The 25465-nt window shown below is 44.3% G+C and overlaps 15 protein-coding genes across 15 annotated transcripts; 7 read left to right on the top strand and 8 right to left on the bottom strand.

Annotated features, from left to right (window-relative positions):
• Positions 1–386: 386 nt before the first annotated feature.
• CYBJADRAFT_168486 (uncharacterized protein) lies at positions 387–2346 on the top strand. The gene has a single exon (XM_020215389.1). It carries the CDS (start codon positions 866–868, stop codon positions 2072–2074), a length of 1209 nt encoding a protein of 402 aa, XP_020069594.1. The 5' UTR covers positions 387–865; the 3' UTR covers positions 2075–2346.
• On the bottom strand, positions 2211–3566 carry RAX1 (Rax1p; the record flags this gene model as incomplete). Its single annotated transcript, XM_020212828.1, has 2 exons — positions 2211–2956; positions 3065–3566. The coding sequence occupies 2 exons, from the start codon at positions 3564–3566 to the stop codon at positions 2211–2213; spliced, it is 1248 nt and encodes a 415-aa protein (XP_020069595.1).
• A 1145-nt stretch (positions 3567–4711) lies between these two features.
• On the top strand, positions 4712–5875 carry SVF1 (Svf1p; the record flags this gene model as incomplete). Its single annotated transcript, XM_020216524.1, has 1 exon — positions 4712–5875. The coding sequence occupies one exon, from the start codon at positions 4712–4714 to the stop codon at positions 5873–5875; it is 1164 nt and encodes a 387-aa protein (XP_020069596.1).
• A 440-nt stretch (positions 5876–6315) lies between these two features.
• On the bottom strand, positions 6316–7093 carry KEI1 (Kei1p). The gene is made up of 2 exons (XM_020215390.1): positions 7020–7093; positions 6316–6952 (listed from the first exon to the last, which is right to left on the bottom strand). The coding sequence occupies exons 1-2, from the start codon at positions 7050–7052 to the stop codon at positions 6362–6364; spliced, it is 624 nt and encodes a 207-aa protein (XP_020069597.1). The 5' UTR covers positions 7053–7093; the 3' UTR covers positions 6316–6361.
• A 169-nt stretch (positions 7094–7262) lies between these two features.
• Positions 7263–8759, top strand: RIO1 (protein kinase RIO1; the record flags this gene model as incomplete). Its single annotated transcript, XM_020215391.1, has 1 exon — positions 7263–8759. A coding segment is annotated over exon 1 (1457 nt), but the record flags the coding sequence as incomplete, so codon positions are not given.
• An 11-nt stretch (positions 8760–8770) lies between these two features.
• RTC5 (Rtc5p) lies at positions 8771–10524 on the bottom strand. The gene has a single exon (XM_020215392.1). The coding sequence runs from the start codon at positions 10496–10498 to the stop codon at positions 8825–8827; it is 1674 nt and encodes a 557-aa protein (XP_020069599.1). The 5' UTR covers positions 10499–10524; the 3' UTR covers positions 8771–8824.
• Positions 10525–10709: 185 nt separating this feature from the next.
• On the top strand, positions 10710–12766 carry ESF1 (pre-rRNA-processing protein ESF1). Its single transcript, XM_020215393.1, has one exon. It carries the CDS (start codon positions 10756–10758, stop codon positions 12703–12705), a length of 1950 nt encoding a protein of 649 aa, XP_020069600.1. The 5' UTR covers positions 10710–10755; the 3' UTR covers positions 12706–12766.
• On the bottom strand, positions 12758–13619 carry ERP5 (Erp5p). The gene is made up of 2 exons (XM_020215394.1): positions 13299–13619; positions 12758–13221 (listed from the first exon to the last, which is right to left on the bottom strand). The coding sequence occupies exons 1-2, from the start codon at positions 13512–13514 to the stop codon at positions 12796–12798; spliced, it is 642 nt and encodes a 213-aa protein (XP_020069601.1). The 5' UTR covers positions 13515–13619; the 3' UTR covers positions 12758–12795.
• A 305-nt stretch (positions 13620–13924) lies between these two features.
• CYBJADRAFT_168494 (uncharacterized protein) lies at positions 13925–15005 on the bottom strand. The gene has a single exon (XM_020215395.1). It carries the CDS (start codon positions 14982–14984, stop codon positions 14094–14096), a length of 891 nt encoding a protein of 296 aa, XP_020069602.1. The 5' UTR covers positions 14985–15005; the 3' UTR covers positions 13925–14093.
• A 1205-nt stretch (positions 15006–16210) lies between these two features.
• Positions 16211–18378, bottom strand: CTM1 (cytochrome c lysine N-methyltransferase). The gene has a single exon (XM_020216473.1). It carries the CDS (start codon positions 18215–18217, stop codon positions 16304–16306), a length of 1914 nt encoding a protein of 637 aa, XP_020069603.1. The 5' UTR covers positions 18218–18378; the 3' UTR covers positions 16211–16303.
• Positions 18379–18540: 162 nt separating this feature from the next.
• Positions 18541–19746, top strand: UBA4 (Uba4p; the record flags this gene model as incomplete). Its single annotated transcript, XM_020216525.1, has 1 exon — positions 18541–19746. The coding sequence occupies one exon, from the start codon at positions 18541–18543 to the stop codon at positions 19744–19746; it is 1206 nt and encodes a 401-aa protein (XP_020069604.1).
• A 36-nt stretch (positions 19747–19782) lies between these two features.
• Positions 19783–21517, bottom strand: TFC6 (transcription factor TFIIIC subunit TFC6; the record flags this gene model as incomplete). Its single annotated transcript, XM_020216526.1, has 2 exons — positions 19783–19803; positions 19865–21517. The coding sequence occupies 2 exons, from the start codon at positions 21515–21517 to the stop codon at positions 19783–19785; spliced, it is 1674 nt and encodes a 557-aa protein (XP_020069605.1).
• Positions 21518–21728: 211 nt separating this feature from the next.
• On the top strand, positions 21729–23568 carry ATG15 (triglyceride lipase ATG15). Its single transcript, XM_020215396.1, has one exon. It carries the CDS (start codon positions 21870–21872, stop codon positions 23475–23477), a length of 1608 nt encoding a protein of 535 aa, XP_020069606.1. The 5' UTR covers positions 21729–21869; the 3' UTR covers positions 23478–23568.
• A 662-nt stretch (positions 23569–24230) lies between these two features.
• On the bottom strand, positions 24231–24689 carry CYBJADRAFT_17363 (uncharacterized protein). Its single transcript, XM_020216488.1, has one exon. It carries the CDS (start codon positions 24595–24597, stop codon positions 24334–24336), a length of 264 nt encoding a protein of 87 aa, XP_020069607.1. The 5' UTR covers positions 24598–24689; the 3' UTR covers positions 24231–24333.
• CYBJADRAFT_17364 (uncharacterized protein) lies at positions 24690–25149 on the top strand. The gene has a single exon (XM_020216489.1). It carries the CDS (start codon positions 24781–24783, stop codon positions 25033–25035), a length of 255 nt encoding a protein of 84 aa, XP_020069608.1. The 5' UTR covers positions 24690–24780; the 3' UTR covers positions 25036–25149.
• Positions 25150–25465: the final 316 nt, after the last annotated feature.

The raw sequence follows: 25465 nt of genomic DNA on the forward strand, positions 1-25465 counted from the left end.
TTTTTCTTTTAGTTTGATTGCCAGATGGTGTTCAGTTCACGGAACTTGTCAAGGTCCCAGCTCCACTACACGCATGCGCGCGTTCGCCTTTTCCTACTCTTTTTTCACTTTCTATATATAATTTTTGTGTGTGAATTTCCGGTAATTAACAATGCACAGCAGTTGGAGCGTGTGCTAATCGTGTTAACTGGGCTTCAGTTAACTGTGCGTACATGCGAAAGGGAGAAAGAAGGTTGAACTTCAAGTCTGTGTAGTTCGCATAACGAGACGGAATCCAAGCGTTCCACAACGGACACAAGGTGCGAAACGAGGGGTGTAACGGGAATTATTCCTTCTTCTCTCTCTTCACCTTTCAAGTCCTTACTCTTAGAAACTAGATCAATTGTAAAGGAAAAATACGGAGCTCCCCACTGGTAGTGAAACCCCGATACATTCCTACCACACAGACATACACACATAGGCACCCATTTCCCTTACTCAACTGCATACAGTTCCCCCAACAGAAGAGGCACAGAACTACAACCAACGCTGCTAATCACAGTCATTCCCGCTGTAGAGCTGAAACTGAAAGGGCCTAACTTCCGGTAGATACACGCACAGAGACACAAGCACGTTCGCAGACAACACGGACAGAGAGGCACAGGCACTTACACACAAGAGCCAGAGAGAGGGAGAATTTGCGTGGTTAAGCCCAGAGGGAGTTAGACAATTTAGACGGAACCCCCCAAGAGCTGCTGATCAAACTTCTCTTCAAAACTACGCACACGCGCACACACACCACCACCACTACAAATCACCATAAGATTGGACAAAAAATTCTGTTCTTATATACAAAGGAAACACACAGTGAGAAGAGTCTACACAGATGAGTACACAGAGACTACTGCCGTATAGTTCCGGTAGTCCTTCTCAAGCTGCCTATTCCATAAGGCTTTCCCATGATTTCCAATCGCTATTGTCCCGTAATGAGGGGAGGATCAGGCTCATTGTTTCAAAGGGAGAGGTATCGCTAAAAGTTGACGGGGTAGTTTACAAGATGGAATCATCGTCTTCACCCCCGCTAGACATCTACCAGCAGTTGACAAAGACGTCGCTCAAGAATATCGGCGTGGTTTCCCAGAGGTTGGAGCCAACTTCCCCAATATCTTCACCGCTGAATAACCCACAACAGGAGACCGTTGTGACCGGTCATAAATCCAAGAACAGATCGCCAACATATACGCATGAGAGGTCGAATTCGAACTCAAGCGTAACAAATTCACACATCACTACTGCTCCAAAGCTGTCGCCTGCCTCGAGGAAATTGGTTCAATGGCTTGCGCTCGGTCCCCTGAGCAAGAGGGACATTGTGCAGGCGACGAAGCTTTCCACACAGGAGGTTGAATCTGCATTGAAGCCGGTTGCCATGCTATACGAAGGCAACGAGAGACAGGTGATAACGACTTATCCTCATTTCAAGGAGAGTTCTTCGAAGGAGCCACTCTTTGTTTTGAACTACTCTGCATATAAGGAGATCAAGCTAATTGGATACAAGTACACAGATAGTGAACTGGATGTGATTAGAAAGAACTGCCAGTTGGCTTATGACTACTTGAAATACCCTGAAACCCATCCTGCAAGGGAATACCTTGCGAGATCGTGGAAAGAGCAACCACACACTCCAGAATCCCCCGAATCGTCCTCGTCATCTTCTGCATCTGTTAAATCACAATCGTCAAAGTCTTCAACTTCAGCGAAGGTGAGTAAGGCTACTACACCTATATCTTCAAAGTCCACTACAAGGCAACCTTCAAACACTACAAGCACAGCGAGTGCGACAACGTCGAAGGATATGACGAAGCCTAGAACCACACCTTTGTCACTTGAGAAGAAGCGCAAGAGAGAAGATTCAAACGATGAGGTTTACTACTTGGATTTGGCACGTAGATTCCAAGAGAAGTACAAAGAATATGAAGAATTGTACAAGAAGATACAATCTTCAAAAGGGAAGAACGCTGAAGGTTTGAAACGGCTATATGATCTTCACAAGAGTTTAGAATCTTGGAAGAAACAACTATGGAACAGCGTTTCATGAGTTGTTTTCAACTTCTACTATTGTTCTTCTCTCTTTTTAATTACACATACAATGCATTTTCTTCTTCCAACATAATTACTGTGCTTTTATTAGGTTAATTTGTTTGCTACCTGATGCTTTGAACGAAGTAACAATGTTATATTCTGTGGCCTGGCACTAGACCAAACAGCACACTAAACGCAGCACTTATGACACAAGCCAAGAACAGCACCCATAGAGATCTCTTTTGTAACAACTTGACAACGAATGGCTCTTTTAAGTTTCTCAAGAAATGTCTTCTCTTGACCGTTTTAACCCTTCTTAGCTCTGGGTTATCGCTATAACGTAGGAAAACCATCAATGGATCCAATTTATAGAGGAAAGTGAGTATAAGATACGTACCTAGGAAAAATGGTACGAGAATCACTGCTCTTATAGCCTTTGGCTGAACATTGACAAATATCAGTGTGTAGGAGATCCAAAATGCAGCAAAGAAACTGAAGAGCCCAAGAATTAGTCTATAGAGACACGATCTATAGTTCAAATTGTGCAGACAATTCTTTTGAAGGAAGTACGTAAATGAGTCACGTTCCATCGCAGAATAGATATAGTTCTTTGCGTCTTCAAACACATCAGGATCATCACGTCCCTGTAATTCAACATCATGTTTGATTTTTCTCACGATTCTATCTGGGATGATCAATTTCTTTGATGAGTTTTCCTGGAAATATGTGTTTACAATGTTCTTTGAGGATGACTTTAGCGTTGCACGTGTAATGTTCCCACTTTTAACATTTGCAACGTACTTTTCCAATTGTTCAGGTAGTACTCTCAAAGAGCCTCGTTTACTTGTGGCAATACCATCGTTGGAACCAACAAGGCTTGTACGCTGTGAAGCATCCCCTGCGAATGCCTTCTGTGGGGACGACAGAGGCTCATAATTGTCCTTTTGAGGAGGTTGGTCCGACTCGGGAACATGCTCGTTATCATCTCCAGTTGCACCATAAGCACCAAAGATTTCACTTATTCTTGGGTCAGAATTGCGTATGAATTCATGGCCCTGAAGGAAATTGGAGACCCGTCTGTTATCAGTATCATCCAGTAGCCCTTCGTTCAGCAATGCATCCAGCAACAAGCTTGACGTGACAGACTTCCTATTCTCCTCAGCGTTATTATCAGTATCACTCGAAGTGTTTTTGTTCTTTTCACTCGAGCTTGATTTGTGCTTTTCACTAATGATCAGGCTTTCTCGAAGCCCTCTAACGTAGTCCTTACACAGCCTGAGATGTGTGATGGCATCAATCCAAAAGTCCAGGTAGTCCACCGCGTTCTGATAGTCTCTCATATAGACGTAAAAGCTCCACAGATCAACAGGCGAATCAGTCTGCCTGTTAAATACCTCGTACAATGTTGGCAGTCTGTTCAACCTCGAGTCCACAACAGGTGATCTTGCGCCATCATTGAGCACCAACTGGTCGAGCGAATGCTGAGACCCTGATTCATTAACGAGCATATCGTCAAGCTCCGTGGTTGGTAGTGCTGAGTGTGTGATGCTGTCGGACATTTTTCCTTTCCAATTGTCCCACTTTTCGTCCTATATATGAAATATTATCGAATTGAGACCCTAACAACTGCAACGAGAACCCAAAGCGTATGGCATGTACAAAGGGCTAATTCCCGGTTGATATAGCGAGGAAAGAATATCAAAAACACCACAGAGTCTCAAAAGAGAAATGTGTCTTATACATAGACAAAATTCTTCCTGCTGGAGAGATGAGAGAAATTTCTGAGACAACGCGTGTCCGTTTGTTTACTTTTCGATGGGTAGATTACCAAATGTAGTCATTACCCATTTGGGATATTTCCAGAGACTTTCCACCCGTTCGATGCTTCAGAGGTTGAGGCGTCGTTGTTTCACAATTGGTAGGAAACACGCAGTGCGCCCACAAGGTTTCACACATCTGTGTGGGCATCCGAGACCACGCTGTCACCATAAACATGAACAAGGTGTATATATACAAACAGACATCCCTCTCAATACCCGAACATCCACCGTTAACCGTTTCGACCGTGCATGTAACATTAAGCGGGTGCTTTGTCCCCCGGAACTCTGTGCCAACGCGTTAACGTCGCACACGATACTCCGTTACGGCCACGATGGGACCGGGTCTCCTCCCGGCATTCAATATATAGTCCGAGCTGTTCATATCTCAGCAAGTATAGTTGCGGTCTGATCATCCCCAATTGGAGAACTCATTCAAGCCAGTCAACAAATGTAATGATACCAAGGACCCAGAGCTACAATACACAGCGCAACATATGACATCAACCGACGTATTCGGGTCACCAGACCTCCACGGTTTGCACCACAGAGATGGTTTGCGCAGCACGCCATCTCCCAAAATGGCAAAACAACCAAATCGGGACATTTGTGTGCCTCAAAACCGGTTGCCCCCCAAAAAAAATCAAAACCAAAAAAATAGGAGAAAGCAAAAAATGGGCGATGAGCGAGCGCAGTATAAAAAAAACATACACAAAGAAACACAGAAAAAAACGTAAACAACCAAAGATCTTCAACTTCTTCCTCCCCCTTGCTTTCGCTTCATAACACATCAAGAGAAAGGGATTCGCAGTATTAGACACACACACACCAACACAATGCTTAAGTGGGTTCAAGGAGGTATTTCAGCTGTTACGGGTATTGCCGAGCCCGAGTATGGGCCAGAGTTTATCCATCCTATCACAGCAACTGTGGAGGGTAAACAACCGTTCGAGGAGGCGACCAGGGACGACTTCAAGTGGTTATCTCCTAGCTCCACCAATGTTGAGACACAGACTTTCTACTTTGACGATCTGGAGAAGGGGTGGTTGGGTTTTGCGCAGGTTATCCATTCCAATGTAGTTGGTATCCACACCACTGCGCAGTTCACCTTTAAGATCTATGATACCAATACTGGGAAGCAGATCTGGACGTCCACGAAGCTAGAAGATTTCATAATCAAGGGCAACAACTTCTACGCTAAAGACTTACAGATCGAGCTTGCGGAGGATAAAGATGAGTACCATGTGATCTCTAATGTTACAGAGGAGTCCAAGGTTGATTTGGTGTTTACCAAATTGGCCCCTGCTGCAAAGATTGGTAAAGACGGAACCACTATCTATGGAGATAATGTTGAGGAGCCTTGGGGAACAATGAGACACGTTTTCTGGCCAAGAAATGCCGTTAAGGGTAAGATCACCTCGAAGGACCCAGAGACGGGCGATTTTAAGGAGTTTGACATTGATGGATTGTCGATGTTTGTCATGGCAATGCAAGGTATGAAGCCTCATCATGCTGCTGCCACCTGGAACTTCCTCAACTTCCACTCAAAGAGCTTGAGTGCTGTGTTGATGGAATTCACAACGCCAAAATCCTACGCATCGACAAAGGTGAGCATTGCATTTGTTGCAGATGACAAGGATATCATCAGTGCCTCGATTCATAACGATGTTGAGCATCTTAAGGTGGAAACTGACGAGGTCGGATGGCCACAACCAGGTGCGATCTCATTTGACATCCATGGTATCGATCCACATGCCACAGACGAAGAAGTTTCAAAGGGTGAAAAGACCAAAGATGTTAAAGTTTATGGTGACTTGACTCTCATCGAAAGAGTTGACGTTATGCATGAGATTCCAACCTTTGTGAAGAACATTGTCAGTGGTGTTGCTGGAACCAAGCCTTACATCTACCAATTTTGGAACAAGATGACCATTGAAGCTGGTGATATCAAGGAAACCTCTTTAGGTTACGTCGAGACTACTTTTATCACTGAGGCTTGAAGAAAGAAAAACTCCTAACCCTTTTTCCATCTTCTCCTCAATGGATCGATCATAGGTACATGCCATCATGTTATGTATAACCTTTCACCACTGCTGCATCTTGAAACGAATTTATGACCTTTTCCATGATTGAGTTCAAAAACCATTTTTGACGGCGTTCTATCCAATTTACCAACTATCTGACCCTCATTTGACTAAGTACTTCTTCTTTTTACTATCTCTGTTCATCTCTGTTGTCATTCACATCTTATTGCTGTTGCTGCTTTCGAAACAAAGTACCAACTGTGCGTTTCCAAAGGTGTGTGTTTCCAAACATATTTGAAGATTCAATCCCTCTAGTACACTAACTCTAAGAGACACACACACTCGAATCGAGCACATCCTAATCAGTTAAATCTAATCTATAATATAATGAATTTTTACAGTTTTGTTTTATAATTTGTTCTATTCTTTTCGTTGCGTTTCACACATGTCCTCTAAGGTTTCCTAAACCAACTGTGTTAGCAGTTTATAGCATGCAAATTCAAATCTGTACAGCAACTGCTTCCACTTGGCTTGACTTTTCAAGTTCAAATCAACATCAGTTTCTATTGCAGGCAATCCCAAGTTCTTCTTGTACTTGATCAACTTCTTATAGAAGCTAACGAGGACTAAATTGAAGTAGAACCTGGATACAATGACCGTCGCTGTCACAAGTATGATCCATCCATATTCATAAGCCTGTGAAGCACTCTTCGAGTAATCCTGGCCTGGCACTTTTTCGATCTTCACGTCTTCATTAACAAACCATTCAAATGCAAACCAGAAGATGAAGAATAAACTGACAAGCGTATCAATTGAATAGATAACCACCACAGCTGCAAACTGGCGAACTTTCGGGTCGAGAATAGTCCAGAGACCGACACCGTAAAACACAACACACAGTATGGACGAGATATAGAAGATCCATTGCATGAATTCCAAAGGGTGGCCCGTGAATAGGGAAAGGATACCATATACACCTGAGAGTTTGTTGATGATACCAACACCCAGGATCAGTTCAACACCGATATACAGAGGAAGGAAGTTCAAGAATCGCTAAGCGAAGGAGCTTTTCGTCAGTAATTCATATCATATACGGATAAAGGGGGAGTAGTATACCAACCTCTGGGAGTTGAGTATCTTGTAGCAATGCCATTTCTGAAAGAGAGCAGCACAGATGGCTCAAGGTATACAACAGAGAACCAGGGGAAGAGAGAAGGATTGGTATTAATTTTGACGGGACATATTGCTCTCAGGTACTGGTGATGGGACAAATCCGCGCTTATTCCTCAATTTGGGCAGTTATGTCTTGTCTCGGAAAATTTTCTGATGCGATGAGCTTCTTTTCTAGTTACCCGAGACATTTGTCTATATACTGGTCGAGACATAATTGAATTGGTATTAGAATGAGTGACCTTGACATCAAAGAAGACCTGGAAGACCTGGACTTGAGCGATGACTCGGACTACACGAGCTTTGACGAAGACGATGTTGAAGAAGGGGGAAGTGGAGGCGCACAGGCCACTGGTAATAACGTCACGCATAACCAGATAAAGGATAAACAACAGATTCTAAGCAGATTCTCCGATAAGATCAAGACAGATGAGCTGAACTTCAAACAGAAACAGCTGTCGAAGGACAAATCTGACCGAGCTACCGTGGAGAACGTGCTGGACCCAAGAACCATAAGGTTTATCTGCTCGTTGATGAAGAAAGGGACGATTACAAAGATCAACGGTTGTTTGAGCACAGGTAAGGAGGCCAACGTGTACCACGCAGAGGATGAGGTCAATGGCAAAGAGTATGCTGTGAAGGTTTACAAGACCTCCATTTTGGTTTTCAAAGATAGAGAGAGGTATGTCGATGGTGAGTTCAGATTCAGAAACTCCAGATCTCAACATAACCCCAGAAAGATGATTAAAGTATGGGCCGAGAAAGAGTTCAGAAACTTGAAAAGATTGCACAACTCTGGATTGAACGCACCAGAACCTATTGCATTGAAGAGCCATGTTCTAGTAATGGAGTTCCTCACAAGAGGTGATGGGTTCCCTTCTCCAAAGCTCAGAGACCACCCATTCCAAGATTTAGATGAAGTCACACATTATTATCATGAGATGGTGTATGCGATAAGGTATATGTTCCAAAAGTGTCGCCTCGTCCATGCTGATTTGTCAGAGTACAACTCAATTGTTCACCAAGGTGAACTGTATATCTTTGATGTTTCACAGAGTGTTGAACCAGAGCATCCCATGAGTTTGGATTTCCTCAGAATGGATGTCAAGAATATAAACGACTTCTTTATGAGACAAGGAATTGACGTTATACCGGAAAGACTTATCTTCAAATTTGTTATTTCAGATTCAAAATTGTTGGGTTTTGAAACAGACTCGAAGGAAGAGTGGCTTGAATATATACAAAAGATGCCATTAAAATCTAACGATCCTCGGGAGATTGAAAATGATGAAATATTCAGATCTTTACATTTGGTTAGATCTCTGAACCATCTGGAAGAGAGGGACTTCCAAAAATTTACGGAAGGTAAGATTGATACCATGAAGCAACTTGTTAGTGGTGGAAACAATTCTGCTGCTCGCGAAGAGGATGAGGACGAAGAAGGCGAGGTTGATGAAGATGAATCCGAGGAATCTGATAGTGACTATGACTCTGATGAGAGTGAGTACGATTCTGAAGATGAAGAAGGAGTTGTCAAGGAGAAGAGAAAGAAGGAAAAGCCATTGGTTGGTAAAAAACACGAGGATAAAGAAGACAAGAAACTGAGAAAACAACAAGCTAAAGAGGATGCTCGGGAAAGAAGAAAGACCAAAGTTAAGAAACACGTAAAGAAGAAACTACTCAAGAAACGTAAAGGTAAATAGATAATTCGTTATGTAATCGTATAATTTAAAGAAAGAAACACAGAACAATGTCTCAAACTGAACCACCGCTTTGATGTTGGCCAATCAAACCAGCCATCTCGAGGATAGCACGATCTTCACCCATACTTTTCAAATTAATCTGCTGTCTTCTCTTCGCCTCCTGTTGCTCCCACTCCCAACGCTTGTTTTGATCCTCCAGCTCCTTTTCACCACCGATTCCCCAAACTTCCACGTCCTGGATGAGGAACCGGTCTTCCCACTCTTCTTGAATCTCCTCTGAATTCACAGACTTAAATTCACCACCTAGTCCTAAGTGTCTAAAGACAGCAAATTCCATAGTTGAATCTAACGTTAGGGAAACGTTTCCTGGGTTATAACGGAGAAAGTTGTTCTTTACCGTTGGTTCCTCTGATCCAAATCCTATGCCTCCTCCTAAGGTATTGAAGTATGCAAAATGCTTTGCAGATAATGAAGCCTGGTATATTCTCTGAATTGGAGCCATTTGAAATATCATAGTCTTGTTGTTACCAAATGTTTCCTTGTTAGAGATTCTCCATGGCTGATCCAAATACACACCATAGATAAGTTCATCGTCTTCATGTACATACTCAGCAGTCGGCCCTTTGTAGCTAGGGAAGCTTTCTTCAAATTTCTTATAACGAGGGTTCAAGTTCTGTTTGGATATTCTCTTACCTCTAATCAACAATAACGTTGGTGCGTTCCATTTGAAAGCCTTTGATTCAAATGAGCGCATACTGAAGCCAGAGTCTGCACCTACGTACAACTTTCGAATGTTCGAGTACACCAGCTCACGTCTCAAATAAGTAGAAAGCTGTGCAAGGGAATACTCGTTGACCAGTCTTGAAGTGGTATGGATTTGTTGCTGTTCCTCTGACCTATCCTGGAATAGCAACTGTTCTAGGAGACACTTCAACGGCGCAAACAGATTTGGAACCACTGAGTTCACCGCTGTTGAGAATTGTTTGAAAGAAATTTTGAAGTCCTTCAGCCTGGACAAAGTGATTTCATGATTCATAGCTCTCAATATACTTATAGCACTCTTCTTCTTGTACTCTTCAAAGTGGGTGAAACTGTCACGGTATGCCCTCAATGACTGCGTTGGCTCTAGCCTTGAAATTACAAGGAGGAATGTGATGATATCGAGGACATCACTGGCTTCAATGTACATCGTATCAACGTCCAGATTATCAAATTGTTTTACAATTTGCAATTCAGACCATGCAACAACACCAGGTGCCTTGAACACCACGGTTTGAGATTCAGTTGAAGACGACGACGTGGAAGCTGTTATCTTCCGAGCACTTGTGGCATACGCCAACGAGATAAATATAAACTTCAAATACTCAAAGTCTTTGAAAAGCTTTGAATACCTCTCTCTATTCAACAGTGTCAGCGCCTTTATCAGCCCATGGAAGTTGATACCTTCAGTATCCATGGTCAGCAACGGGAACCGACAAATCACCTTCAAACACTCAAACAGCAAAAACGACACGTGTGGAAGGTCCTCCGGGAACCCAATCATATCGTTCAGCTCATGCTGAGTGATCAATTGGTTCTGGTCCTTGTCATACGCCTCCATGTTCTTCTTAATCTGTAGTAGCTCAATTGGCTGGAACTGTTTGGCACATGCCTTGGAGAACAGAGCACTCAGCTCCTTATTACTGACCGTAGATGTTGTTGGCTGTGTACTGGTAGCTTGTCCCATGCTTTCAACGCTTAAAACACCCTTCGCTTGCTATTCTATCAACTTCTCCATGTAGGAATGTTGGTATTCATTAATACCCGCTTGCTTAAAACCGCTGCCCGGGAGACGCATGTCGGTATGCGCACGACTCATCGCTCGCTCGGAAAATTTTATAGAGGCACCAGTTGCCTCGGGTACTAACTAACAAAAAAACTTCTTCATGAACATTGGTGTTCTCTTGAAGTTGTAATTCAGGTTGTACAGGAAAGCAGTTGAAGATGGCTGGTAAAAGCATTACGAAGGATGAGCGTTTTGCGAACGTTCACAATGATCCCCGTTTCAAGATGCCAAAGCGTAGGGATTTCAAGGTGGAGGTTGATAGTAGATTCCAGAAGTCTGATTTGGAGGCATACAAGAAGAAGGCACACGTTGATAAGTATGGACGGAGGGTGAAGAGAGACGAGAAGAGTGATTTTGACAAGTACTATAAGAAGAAGGATGAGGGTGAAAGTGAGGGCGAGGGTGAGAGTGGAAGTGAGAGTGGAAGTGAGAGTGGAAGTGAGAGTGAAGACCAGGAGGAAGAGGAAGAGAAAGTGAAAGAAGATGCGGAGGAGGACGAGGAAGAAGATACAGCTGTCGCAAAGTTGGACCGTGCCCGTGGTGAAGGTGCTGAAATATCAAGTTCAAGCGACGAAGAATCCAGTTCTGATGAGGAATCCTCCGAAGATGAAGACGACTCTGAAATCGAACTAGAGGATTCCAAACCAGAAACTGGGGATCCTTCAGCAAGATTTGCTGTTGTCAATATGGATTGGGACCATATCAAATCCGTTGATCTCTTTGCAACGTTCCAGAGTTTCGTTCCATCGGATGGCTTCATTAAAACAGTTGCCATATATCCTAGTGAATTTGGTAAAGAACGTTTGCAAAAGGAAGAGATTGAAGGACCACCAAGGGATATCTTCACTTCAAAGAAGAAGAATCGTAAATCCAAAGCAAATGGCGATTCGGATTCAGATTCAGATTCCGAACTTGAGGCCAAAGACCTTTACGAAGAAGGTGATGCAGATGAAGATTACGATTCAAAGAGTCTTCGCCGTTATCAATTACAAAGATTGAGATATTACTACGCAGTAGTTGAATGTGATTCCATCAAAACGGCGAAGAACATATATCAAAATGTTGATGGTACAGAATACGAATCAACAGCAAACTTTTTCGATCTGAGATACATCCCAGATGACATGACATTTGAAGATAAACCTCGTGATTCATGTGATAAAATTCCAGCTCAATATAAACCTGAAACGTTTGTCACTGATGCTTTGCAACATTCGAAGGTCAAGCTTACTTGGGATGAAACTCCAGCTGAAAGAGTCAAACTCAGCTCAAAGTCCTTTAGTCAACGTGAGCTGGATGATATGGATTTCAAGGCTTATTTGGCATCTGATAACAGCGACGAAGAAGATCAAGAAGAGCTGAAGAATAAGTATAAACTACTTGCAGGGTCCAGTGCTAAGATTGGATCAAGGGATCTGTTCAATCCAGCACAGGATGATGACAGTGATGGTGATGTTGATCAAGTCATTACATTCACTCCTGATGATGCCCTTGGAGCAGATCAAGCAAAGAACTCTGAAGAAGAGTCCACCATTGATAAACTTAAACGTAAGGCAAAGGAGCGTCGTAAAGCTAGAAAAGACAGAATCAAAGAACTAAAGGCACAGGAGTTGGATGAGAAAAAGCAATTGAAACAGGAAAAGAAGTCTAAAGGTAAGAAGCATCACGATGACGATTCAAAGAGTAAGGCTGATTTAGAGCTGTTAATGATGGATGAGAAAGATGATGATGATAAGAAATCCAACGCTCACCATTTCAACATGAAAGAGCTGGTCAGATCTGAAAAGGAAAAGGGTAAGAAGAACAAACACAAAAACCAAAAGAAGATTGTTGAAGATAACTTTGAAGCTGACTTGAACGACCCAAGATTCAAGGAGATCTTTACATCTCACGATTTTGCCATTGATCCATCCCAACCGCAATTCCAAAAGACCGCTACAATGAAGAAAATCCTCGAGGAGAGAAACAAACGTCGTGACGCTGGTGAATTGGCTGAGAATCCAAAGAAGAACCTCAATTCTAAGAAGAGAAAGTTGGAGGACACAAACGATGTGAAATCGTTAGCGCAGAAGCTCAAGAAGAAGGCCAAAGGTAAGAAGATGCAATAAAATCCTTTCTGTGCGTTATTGGCATAGACTTGCTTTACATAATTAACCCTCGGTAGGATCAATAAATTGTTAAATTCATTATTATCATTATTAAACGATTTTCCGCTTGATAAAGAACCTCTTTAAGTGACCGAGCTGCCAAACACAAGTTAAGCCAAGCACGCCGAGCTGAACCAGAGACCACTTAATCACAGACCAGTTGACCAATTCACTCTCGTCTCTAAATTGCTCTTCTCTATCCATGATTAAATGCTGCTCTTTCTTTATATCTTGAAGCTTGTTGTTCAACTCCTTGACCTGGTTTGTCAATAGTGATACAGTGTCACGTTTGTGAGAATCGATCACCTCGCTCCCAACTTGCACAACGTCAAAGGTTATACGGATGTCCACTCTATGATCTAAATGCGATGGGGTAATGCATACCCTGTGCTCTCCACTATCAAGTGCAGAGAAGGTGAACTTCCCATGTGGAGAGCTTCTCTGACTGACAACCCTGTGATTATTGTCGAAGGTTTCCTTGGATGAGAGAGATACCGTTAGTATAACACTCGTGTCTAAAATCACATCAACGTGGAAATAAGATTTGAACTCACTTCAACCGTGAACTCTAAGTTCAAGTTCGGGTCAAACTCGTACGTCTCCGCTTGGGGCTTCTTCACCACCGCGTGGTACTGTGCGACAACCAAAGAGCCCTGTGGCAATTCCTCGTAGAAGCAGTGGCTCCTTTGGTTGCTCGAGTAGAAGTGGAGTGCGTGTGCTAAGAGGGGCCACAGTAATAACCCCATGACAAACTCCAGCTGGACTTTCATTTTACAGCCGTCTTCTAACTTTGATCAGAGAACCTCCCTCAGTATGTATCTCTTCGTCTGGGAACCTCTTTACGCCTCTCCTCTTCCGCTATCTTCTTCCTCTTCGTCCTGCCAAAGGGGAAGAAATTTTCTGCGTTGTCCCAATTTTTCGTTGTGTGTCTTTTATGCAAAATGCACACAAAAGCACAGCTACAATGGGCAAGGAGAGAGGTTAAATGTGTACCCGGACCCTCCCTTGCGCGAACAACGGAGCAGGATTTACCCGCACAATGCCCATTAACATTTTTTAGGCTGTGCGCGCGTCCCCTGGATGCTGGCGGGTGCCTCCGGGAAGGGAGCTTCAGCAATGGAAGACTGGTTCCTGGAGATCAGGTTGCGGTTTGCTTAGATGTGCTACAACGCCTAGAGCACACAACATGGGGGTATAGAGGATTAACGTTAAACAAAGACAATATCGAGTGGCTGGTGGGCCTCACTAAGGACAGAAGTCACCAAGGACATCGGCGAAAAAGAGAATACGCGGGGGGTTGCGGTTATTTTTCTGTTTGAGTAGGCGGGCGTGTGTCCTTGCAGTTACGCTTAGAACAACAAGAAGGCACCTGCAATGGCAGCGCCTGCAGCAGCGCCAACCTTGGTAGCAGCACCTTCAAAAGTTGATACATCATGGATGGTGGAGTCTTGGGCAGTGGATTCTTGGGCAGCAGTGGTCTTGTCAGGTGTTTGAACGGTCGTTTCCCCTGATCTAGTTTGGTCCATTGCAGTGGTCTTTTCTCCGGCCGTCTCTGTAGCAGGTTGCTCTGTAGTGGTTGTCTCCTCTTCAGGCTGGTGTTCATCGGTGGTTTGTTTTGGAGTCTCGGTGGTGTCAGCTGCAGTGGTTGTAGGCTTATCAGCGGTGGTTGTAGGCTCCTCAGCAGTGGTTTTAGCATCATCAGTCTTCTCTGGACAGTTCCCCAAGTACGAGCAGCCCTCAATGTTATAATCCGGTGTGTACGCATCGGTCAAGGTGGTTGAGCATCTCAAGGTACCTGTTGGCTCAGTCGACAAACCAGGACAAGCTGCCAAAGCATCTTCAACGTAGACACCGTAGTACTTCCACAAGGTCCAACCGCACTCCATGCAAGGGGCATAATGAGACATGAACGCAGAGCCCTCTGAACACAGACACGAAGTATCATATGGGCCCTTATAAGTGTTTTCTGAGTTACCAGAACAGCTTTGAGCTTCAATGATCAACAGTCCACAGGCTGCGTGACATGCAATTGAAGCACAATCGTCGGCAGAGGCAGCCAAAGCAAAGGCATCTGGATCAGCATGACCAATGGCTTCAGCTTCAGCATAGGCATCTGCGTACGCTTTTGCAGCAGCAGCAGCTTGTGAGTTCGCATTGGCCCATGGCAGGGCATCTGCTGATGGAGCAGCTAAAGCGATGGCAGCAAGAGCAAGAGTAGAGGCAACGATCTGGTACTTCATTGTAGATATTTTAATAGCGAGTGTATGTCGAGTTTTTTGTAGAGCTAATCGTCAACCAGACAGTTCAGAATGGGGGTTCAGCGAGTCTTTTTATAATGATGAGAAAGAATAGTCGTCTCGCACTTGGACTGAATATCAGCTACTTAAGCCCTGGTACATAAGCAGAAGTGTAAACATAAACAAGACATGGCTCCACATGATGCTCGTTACTTGCGTAGCATCGTAGTTGAAAGGTGGTGGTGATTCGGGAACTTCACTGTTTAATCCTAATTTGGACGGATTGCTCCCTTCCCATGTCCTATTCAAGAACTACAGTTATACATTTACGACACCAATGCGTACATATAGATACAAACGACGATCTCATTACGCAAGTTGTATTAAACGTAGCGGACATACCGCACTTTCGTAATGGTAATAGAGATCCTGCTTATCTAAAAGATCACTACACAACTTCATTCAAGAGTTTGACATGTTGTGTATCTCGTCAAGAGATTCGAATAGATTGTACGTATCATGTCTCAGCATTCTTGGTTGTAAGCTCTATCGATTGATTCAAATTCTTGTGTACTTGTCTCCTTGCTTAGATTTAATCACGGAGCTGAACTGAATCATGGCATTACACCCCATTTTACTCAGGAGTTATTTCTGAACCGAGCTTGGGGTCTTTCCAATGAGCAGAAAGAGCCCATTGTACATAAACTCAAAGCTTTCGAAGCACCCCTTTTTCCCTTAAACAGAGTTTGCTACAATGTGCTTCAACCTATGCATCATGTGCAAACATAGAACACGTACGGGACGGGACACCTTTCGAATGACCATTTCATACCTTCAGCTTACACAGCATTCTTACCTAAAATGGAATTCATCATAGCAATTCAAGTATCTTCTCCGTGTAGTGCCGGTAGACGACAGCCTTACCTCTCGTCAAGAGATGAACCAATCGTGTGTCAGATACTGACACAGTCTCACGAGATCATAAGCCAGGTAGATAATTGATCGCGTAGTTCTGGAAATTTGACAGATGGCACCTTTACCAAAAGCGATAGCCGTGATACTAAACCCTGTGACGTGATGTTCAGAGAGAGAATCCAGCACATGTTGAAAATAATACACATGATTCGTTCCCAGCATGGTGTCTCATGTAATTGATACGGCTCTTGATACTTTTTCAAGTACACCTAGGTTTAGGAACTAAGGCTTCCAGGTCAGCATTAGACTTCGGAAACGAATCTAGAAAAGAGAGTTAGGAATAACAAAGCAGTAGCGCAAAAAGTGCATTGATCCTTTGTAACCCCTAAAGTATCCAATTGACACATCTATTCGCTGCTATCGGACAAGTTGAGAGATTCAATATTGGTGTGTTTGATGAGTAACTCCAGGCGTTGTCCTGATGGTATATTTCTAGGTCTCAGTCGATGTTTCAACCACTCATCGTCTAGATCATCTGCACCAATGACAAGTTCGAGTTTGTCCTCTTCACTTTTACAGGCTTCAAACTCTTGTTTAAACTTGAGGAGAACGTTCTTCTCGAGAGCAGCAAACTGGTGAACGATGGATGTGTCAGGGATGGACTCCAAGCTCGAATCCAACTGGGAGATCCTAGTAGTGCTGTATTCAACAAACCAACCCATAAACTTAAGCATTAGGCCATTAATAACATCATCCGGTAAATTTGATACCAACGTTTCGAGGTTGACGTCCTCATTTTCAACGTAGACACAAGAGTATGGTATAACATCGTATCCTTCAATGATGTCATTGGCATCGCTCTCCTCGAGTGCAAGAAGCTCAGCAATGTACTCATCTTTTTGGAACTCACTGTAGTGTTTGACAATTGCTAAAGCAGCTTCTCTAGAATATTGCAAGCCTTCAACAAATCCGAAAACGATGAAATTCTCATCAAGATTCATCTTCACATCTTTGATACTCCCATCGATGTTATACTGAATAACAAATTGAACATTTGGTTGAACCCCTATCCATTTCAGCAAAAGACCTAGATTATGTTCATACTTCTGACCGTCAATCTCAGATCTCACAAAGTATTCATTGAGATACTCTCTATCGATGGCGTGCTCGAATATCGGTTGTACTTTGACCGATCTTGGGATGAAGCCATAAGCCGTGACAAACTTCAGAACGTCTTCATAGTCTGAGTATCTGATGAACAGTTCAATTGATTCGGGAATGTTGTCCTCGCTAGTGAACTTCTCGTTGAACAGCCTCAGGAGGATATCACCATTGGAGGCATCGACATCGAAGAAAGCATTCATCTTATCGTTAGAGTGATTGACAAAGTCAATGACTGGAACAAGCGTGGAAGAAACTGCAAATCCGTATTTCTTTCCATCGCCATCTTCATCATCTTGTTCTATGACGGTAGCATCTGGGTCATTATCAGTATAAACTGTGGTTGGGTTCAGGACCTTCCGATTATTCAGGATATCGTACCTTCCTTTCTCCTCCTCTTCCGGCAAAGCCTCTGGAATCTCCAACAGTCTTGAAACCACCGAAAGCTCAATATGTCTCAGGAATTCATCATCTAAAAACTCCTGGTACTCAACACCGAAAGAATCCAAGGTCTCGTAGATCGAATCAAACCTCAACCTCTCGATTACTCTTCTATATTCACGGACATTGTATTTGAATAGAGAGAGGTATTGTGGGTAGAACTCATCTGTTCTTGGTGCAGTAACGTCTGTCCTCTCCAGTAGCTCGAGATACTCATCGAGCTCACCAAAGGGGGACCCTTGAAGTACTTTGTTCTTTGCATCTTTCTCCACGAGTTTGGCACGCACTCTTTTCAAGATGACCAACATCTGCACTTGGCCAACGAGAATGTTTGTCTCGTTCATACCACCTTTCACGTAGGGATCAACGGTATCGTTGAAGTGAGTCAGGAAGGTTTCCAAGAACTTGGTCATGATCTCAGATTGGTTCAAGGGATCTTGCCCAAATTCACCCAAATCTTGATCAAAAATTTGCTGCTGGATCAGGAGCTCGTCCTTAAACCGATCGAGAGAAAACGACAATCTTTTGGGAATCCTCATTACTTCTAAGCAACCATCAACGTCAATCAAACCATGGTCCTCCCTGAACTTTCTCCAGGAAAAGAATACACCAGCACCTCCTAGTTCTGATTGATCAATGGTGATATACGGCGAGAGCTCGGCTCCCTCTGAAACAACCCATTTGATGAATTGATCACGGAAATCACCTGTAACACCCATCTCTGTAAATTTGACCCACTAATGGCCCAGAAGTCCTCGTGATCTGTGCTCCTTGACAGCCGAGAAGTTGATGTAATTCCTCATGAGAAATGGGCCCTGCGCTGTCTGGGTATGAGTATGCTGCCCGTACCACACCTTTTTACGGAACATCCCGATATTGTGACTCCTAATTTGGTTGTTCCGATTTGCGGTAAACGAAGCTCATCACGAAAACAGGAAAATTGGTGAGTGCTCGGGTCATCCGATACGCCTTCAGTGTTTAGCGGCCAGTGCCTGAGAACTGGATAAACAAACAAGCTAAATCGAATCCTGAGACCGAAGAAATGAGACAGGGAAACACACAACCAGCGGATGAAGTTAAGGGCCTGACACATGAAGAGTATCACAGGTACGGCCGTCAGATGATTGTTCCTGAGGTTGGATTTGATGGCCAGTTACGTCTCAAGCAGGCTCGAGTCCTTGTTGTTGGAGCTGGAGGGCTGGGATGTCCTGCTCTGATGTACTTGGCTGGAGCTGGAGTAGGGGAGATTGGAATCGTAGATGGAGATACAGTCGACGTATCTAATCTTCACAGACAGGTGATGCACACGAGCGATCTGGTGGGCGAGTACAAGGTGGAAAGTGCCAGACAGTTCATCGAAAGACTGAACCCGAATGTCATTGTCAAGACCTATCCTGTGAGATTGTCGCCAGCCAATGCGTTTTCCATCTTCCAAAACTATGATCTCGTGTTGGACTGTACTGATTCTCCCTTCTCGAGATATCTCATATCGGATGTTGCTGTGCTCTCGAAGCTCACAGTTGTGTCTGGCTCGGGGTTGAAGACAGAAGGACAGCTCTCGATTCTCAACTTCAACAACACTGGTCCATGCTATAGATGCTTTTATCCTTCCCCTCCCCCTCCAAACAGTGTCACCAGTTGTAAAGATGGCGGTGTTCTGGGACCCGTTATCGGCATGATGGGTGTAATGATGGCACTGGAGACAATAAAGGTCCTAACAGGGTTCTGGAACGATGATAATTTCCAACCGTTTTTATCGATCTATTCTGGATACGATAAACAAACGTTGAAAACATTCAAGATGAGAGGTAGAAAACCACAATGTTTGTGTTGCGGTGGCTCTATTACTAAAGATATGATCGTGAATGGTGAGATTGACTATGCCGAGTTCTGTGGTGTCGTTGATTACAACGTGTTGAGCCCAGAAGAAAGAATATCAGTGGAGCAGTATAAGGAACTGTTAGATACAGAACATATACTCATAGACGTCAGACCTGTGGAACATTACAACGTGGTGAGCCTGCCAAACTCCATCAACATTCCATTGGACACCTTACAGAGAATTAAAACCAAGGACGACCTCAACTTTGACACTACAAAGCCGGTATACACTATATGCCGATACGGAAATGATTCTCAGTATGCGTCAAAACTGCTCAACGATAACTTTGGCTTGAAGACCAAAGATATAATCGGTGGTCTTCATCAATGGTCTGAGAAAGTCGATCCTACACTTCCAACGTACTGAAATAGGATACAATTGGTGACTAAACCTTGCGTAGTATCAAGAATCCGGACGTAGTACCTGCAACAAACCAATTGCCCAAGTTTCTGTTGTTGTTCCACTTAACGCTAGATATACTGACCGAAGGTGGATAGATATCTGGTGTGGACTTGGACTCACTATGAACATCTTCAGCCTCCAGGGTCTGAACAAGTCTGTATAGATCTTCATTAGCTCCATATTGAAGTTGGAATAATGTTAAAGAACGATGGGAACCCGTCGGTGCTTTGCTAGAATTGAGCAGTTTTCTTGCCATGTTACATATCTTCACTTTTCCGTCTGCCCCGCCAGTAAGTAACATTGGATGTATCTCGGAACATGATAACGACTCTGTAGAGCCATCGTGTTGCATCGTGGGTAGGGGGCTGAAAGTTCTCTCTGGTATGATTTTAACATCGCCTGGGTTATCGGTTTGAACAAAGGCATGTAGTTGTGGACAGTATTCTGCTTTCATAGCCAATGACTTGGACTTCGGTGTTTTTATGATGGTGGATCGTAAATCATCCAATGAGCCCAATGCAGTGGTGCAATCGCTCGATGCCGAGAAGAAAATTGGTTCATCGTACTTCGGTATATTCACACGAAGGCAAAAGATATAATCACTGTGCACTGGGTACACATACGAAGGGTCAGATTCGTTGACTATGAATTCTGAAATATGGCCTGTATTAGTCCCTGCAATAATCTTGTTACCCATAATATCAAAGGTGGTTAAAGCATATTCCTCGAGGTGGTATGTTTGTGAAGCCTCAGTGACCTCAACATTTGGGATTTCAAGTTCCCCCAAATTCAGAAGTCGTATATCACCATCGTTGAACACTGCAGATAAGATACCCAATCCTTCAAATGCTGGTGTCCATTTCAGATCCCAAGAATTGCCCCAATTATGGAGTAAAACGTTACGAAGATTTACTTTCGAAGTGACCGTATCCAATTGGTAAATGTAAAGCGCTGAAGTGGACGAGCCTCTCTCCAGAAGTGAAAACTTGCGATCGACTGCAGTATCTGTGATATTTGACACAGATATTGCAAACAGTTGAGAATCTGCAGGTCTACCGGGACACCATGCGATATCTGTAATCAAAGAACCAGTGTTGATTATCGTTAATTCATCTTTACCCAAATTCTCACCCGTATTAAGACTCAAAGATTCATTATCATCAACCTGTAGAGTGAGTGGGTCTCTTCTCAGTGGGAATTTCGAGTCCAAAATGGTTTTGGTAATCTTTGTCGTTTTAATCACTGGTAGGCTCCAAGGTGTCAATTCCGGAGGCTCAGATAAGTTTTGAGGATCTACCTTAAACATTGACGTTTCCCAGCTGTTTCTTACACTAACTGTATCTGCAAGCTTGTAGAGGTTGTGACCTATAAGCCTCTGGATTCTCGCCCTTGTTGATGTGATGTGTGAAATGTGTTTTGGAGTGCCCTTTGATGTCTCCTTCGACTTTGCATTACCGGCCGGCTTGGCCTTCGCCGCAGCTCTTTTCTTTCTGGTAACCTTTCCAATTACTCTATCAGCGTCAGTTTGCTGATCAACAAAGTCAGGGTCCACAGCATGCTCATCCTTGTCTTTGCCAAGGTCTAACAACTCATCCATATCTTTCATTGTCTCATCCCCATCCAGATCAACGTCAACACCTGATTTCCCACCATCAGGAACCTCGCTTTCACCCAACGCGGTAGCCGCCGCTGCATCTGCCTTCACTTTCCTTGGTCTGCCTCTTCCTCTTGCCATTCTAGTCGATTTCAACAGTTAGACTGTGCTGTAAAACACAAAAAGGATGCTGTTTTGTTTTGTTTTGTTTTGTTTTGATTTGTTTGTTTACAATCTCGTGAAGTAGTGACCCTACCAGACTGTAGTCACGTGATCATAATGTTAACCTGCTCGGCCGGTGATTTTCTTAAGGTACAAAACTTGATAGGGTAATGGCCCTCAGGAAAGCAGCGCCTTTTGCCATCTCAATGGTCAACAGCTGAGAAACGCAGGGGAACTGGACAACACCGAAAGATCGTAAGAGAGAAGGGAAATATCAGTCAGACATACACGTATATCAGCATAATCAACTACCAATACAGCTTAGGCGGTCATGGGTAAATCAAAGGAGAATCAAAGGAGAACGGACATGTGTACGATAAGCACTGCTATGGGGGTTATGGTGGCGATAATACTTTACATGTTCTATGATGACCTATGGCTGATATCTCGATACGTTTATGTACCATTTGTTCCTGGTACGTCGAGGGCACCGCCCAGGGCTGAGGATTCAGGAGGCAAGTTTAGACTCCAGCACATATATCACCATAATACTGGGGAAGACTACACGAGTCATTTAAGGCTAGATATTACGCCAAAATTTCTCGAGGAGAATTCTCTTCACTCGTTCAGTGGGGAGGAGGAGGACCAATGGACGTCGTTATACGAGTCAGAATCACCTTGGACAGTAGAACTCCCATATAAGTCCAACGCTATTGAGCTAAAGAGATTAGCAGAGAGAGATCCAGATTTTGTCGAGTCATATCTTGAGTACGCGAGGGTCTCTGGGTCAGAAGCGGTGAAAAAGATCGAATTGGAATGGTCAGATGATATAGTCGAGGCTCCCAATGTTACAGATAAGGACACTGTCATAACGTTGGCCCTAATGTCCTCAAATGCATATGTTGACATACCAGAGACCGGGGATTGGAGAGACGTTGGCTGGAATCAGAGCATTGGGTATGGATGGAACGATACAGGGATTCGTGGCCACATCTTTGTATCTGACGATGAATCTACCGTTGTGATTGCTTACAAAGGCACGAGTGCCGCATTTCTATCTGGATCAGGCTCTGACGATACCGTTGATAACGACCGTATAAATGACAACTTGCTCTTCTCTTGTTGCTGTGCTAGAGTGAGTTACATGTGGACTACAGTGTGTGATTGCTATCAAAGCTCTTACACGTGTGACCAACGTTGTTTGGAGAAGGAACTCTACCGCAAGGATCGTTACTACCAAGCAGCATTGGACATCTACAGAAACGTGACACACATGTACCCAAGAGCGAACATCTGGACCACGGGACACTCACTCGGTGGTGCATTGTCAACTCTAGTTGGTCGCACGTTTGGAGCTCCAGCAGTGGCTTTTGAAGCACCCGGTGAATTGTTGGCGACGAGAAGGCTCCACCTTCCAATGCCACCGGGTTTACCTGGCTATATGGAGGGAATTTGGCATTTTGGACACACTGCGGATCCTATTTTCATGGGAGTGTGCAACGGTGCGAGCTCCACTTGCTCCATGGGTGGATACGCCATGGAAACCCAATGTCACAGTGGAAAACAGTGCGTATACGACGTTGTTACGGATAAGGGATGGCACGTTAACATGCTGAACCATCGTATCCACACCGTTATTGACGACGTTATCATGGCGTATAATGAGACCGCTCCATGTCAACCTGTTCCACCGTGCCGTGATTGCTTCAACTGGAACTTCGTTGATGGTAGACACGAAAAGAAGAAACCTGACGACGGTGATCTAAAGAAACCGGTGAAGAAGCCTGTTGAGGATCCTCCTTCAAGCACGGTACCCTCGCCAACACCTTCCCCGACAAAGGAGCCGGTTTGTAAGAAGTGGACGTGGTACGGACGTTGTTACGAATGGGGAGATGACGATGACGATGGTGACGATAACACTGCAAGCATGATCAATTAACTATTACGGAAGGGGTACATATACAAACACACAATTCAATTCAATGGATAAGAGGCTTAACGATGCCTGGTCCATCTGTATTTGCTTGCCATGTTGGAAGAAAGATGTCAAACTGTTGACGCAACCTAATAAGCCGCGGCCTGCCCTAAGTGGCTCCTTGTAGCACATCTGTGTCCGGATAAGTACGGAATTTCACGGGTGTATCCGGGTAATGAGTTCTACCTGCTGTGCGACAAAGTTATCCGTGAGATGTGGCGAACAAGTAGAGCAGAATCAAACGGTGATTAAGGCCGCAAAGAAAGATCCGTGCTTCTCCGTCCTTGATCAGACGACACGCAAGACGACAAGAGCCATCTAGTTGTATTATCTTTCCGTCCACATCGGCGTCGACTTGACACTTTTTTTTTTCAATCCCTAAAAAATGCCCTTTCAATTAAACTTTTACCCCAGATTTGAAGTTCCGATACTGGGTTGTAAACTCAAAGTGTCCAGTGCGAAATTTCTGAACTGCCTGCACACATCATTCTGGGACGCGGTGGGCGGTTTGGGGCTGGTATTGCGTGTTACAGCCATTTGTGAAGGAGCGTTGTATCCTACAGCCAATGCTGAGTGTGTCAATGACCCTAAGATATCCAGATCGCCACTGTGAACCTGTAGGACAGTTGGCGTGAGGGCGGACTGAGCCAGTGGACTTTAGAGCTCGGAGATAAAAGCCACGAGCACAGCGAACGTACCGCACCGAGAGGGAGGTGAGGACAGCGAGATGATCGCAAACACCATTTGCGTAGTAGGGGTTTACTGTTACGCGACTATGGTTACTGTAGGCATGCAACCACTGTGGAAGGGAACAAGCCTGTTATCTATGAGTGTTTATCGTTGGATCGCCTTCCCCAGTGTGTGCGCCACCAGCCCTAGAGAAAGGACCAAAACACACACAGCTCTGGCAGCTGAACGCTGTTGCACTGGCGAGCAAAGAGAAAAATCTGGAGAAGGAACACCAACCTCTGCGCTGAGGGGGGAGTGACCAACCAGCATCTACACCAAAAACTAAAGGCTGTAGGTGACGACTGCACGGGACTTCGGGGGTCCCATGGGGTATAATTGCCCACGCAGAATCCATTCACACCGCCAGAACGGCACTCAACCAACGTCTACACCCTTCTAACACAAGTCCGCGCGCGCACGTCTTCTCTTGAGGAGGCCTCTAGACTGGGAGCCCGCGCACTGCAACAGGGCGAAAAATGCACATAAGCACCAGCAGGCACATCGCTCTACCCCGTGCGAATTTTACAAAACTGTTGGAATGAGATGTGTATATATACTCGTAGCTGTGCCTCCAGCCAACCACGTACGGTGTAACCTTCCACGTCACGGCTCGCATTCGTATAAACCAACACTCCTCAGGACACAAGGATCTGATACGCCAACATCATCGGCGCATTCACAGAGTCCTCGAAATCAATCAATCCCTCCCCCACCTCCCCAAGGAACTTCAGCGTACCAGCCATCGCCAGCAGCTGCCCGAAGTCAAAGTTTTGGTGGAAGTGGGCCAAATTGAAAAGCGAGAATCGCCGGTTAGCGAAATTTGTGCGGGCGCCAGTGGGAAATTGGCCAAAACAGAGAGGGAGAGCGAGAAAAAAAGCAGTAAAATCGTTCTTCACGTTCTCAAGTTCTCACGTTCTTTACAAACACTGAAAAGCACAGTTTCAAAAAAAATTAGGGAGAAAACAAGGAGACAGACCTGGCAAAGAACTCTGGTGCTTACAACCCTTTTCCCGAGCAAAGTTATATACGGAGAGTTGTGAAGACAGTGGCAGTCGAAGGAGTGTCCACTTTATTTCTTGTCGTCCTTTTTTGAGAGTGTGTGTGTTGCGTGTGTGTTTGTGTGTGTTTTTCCGTTTTGATTCTTGTGAAGGAGAGAGAACTCGAAGGCAAACCGTTTAGAAACACGCCAGCGTCCATTGGAAGGTTGTTGATACGAGTTTCAT

This window comes from Cyberlindnera jadinii (genome assembly GCF_001661405.1).
Source record: "Cyberlindnera jadinii NRRL Y-1542 unplaced genomic scaffold CYBJAscaffold_10, whole genome shotgun sequence".
NCBI classification, from domain to species: domain Eukaryota; kingdom Fungi; phylum Ascomycota; class Saccharomycetes; order Phaffomycetales; family Wickerhamomycetaceae; genus Williopsis; species Williopsis jadinii.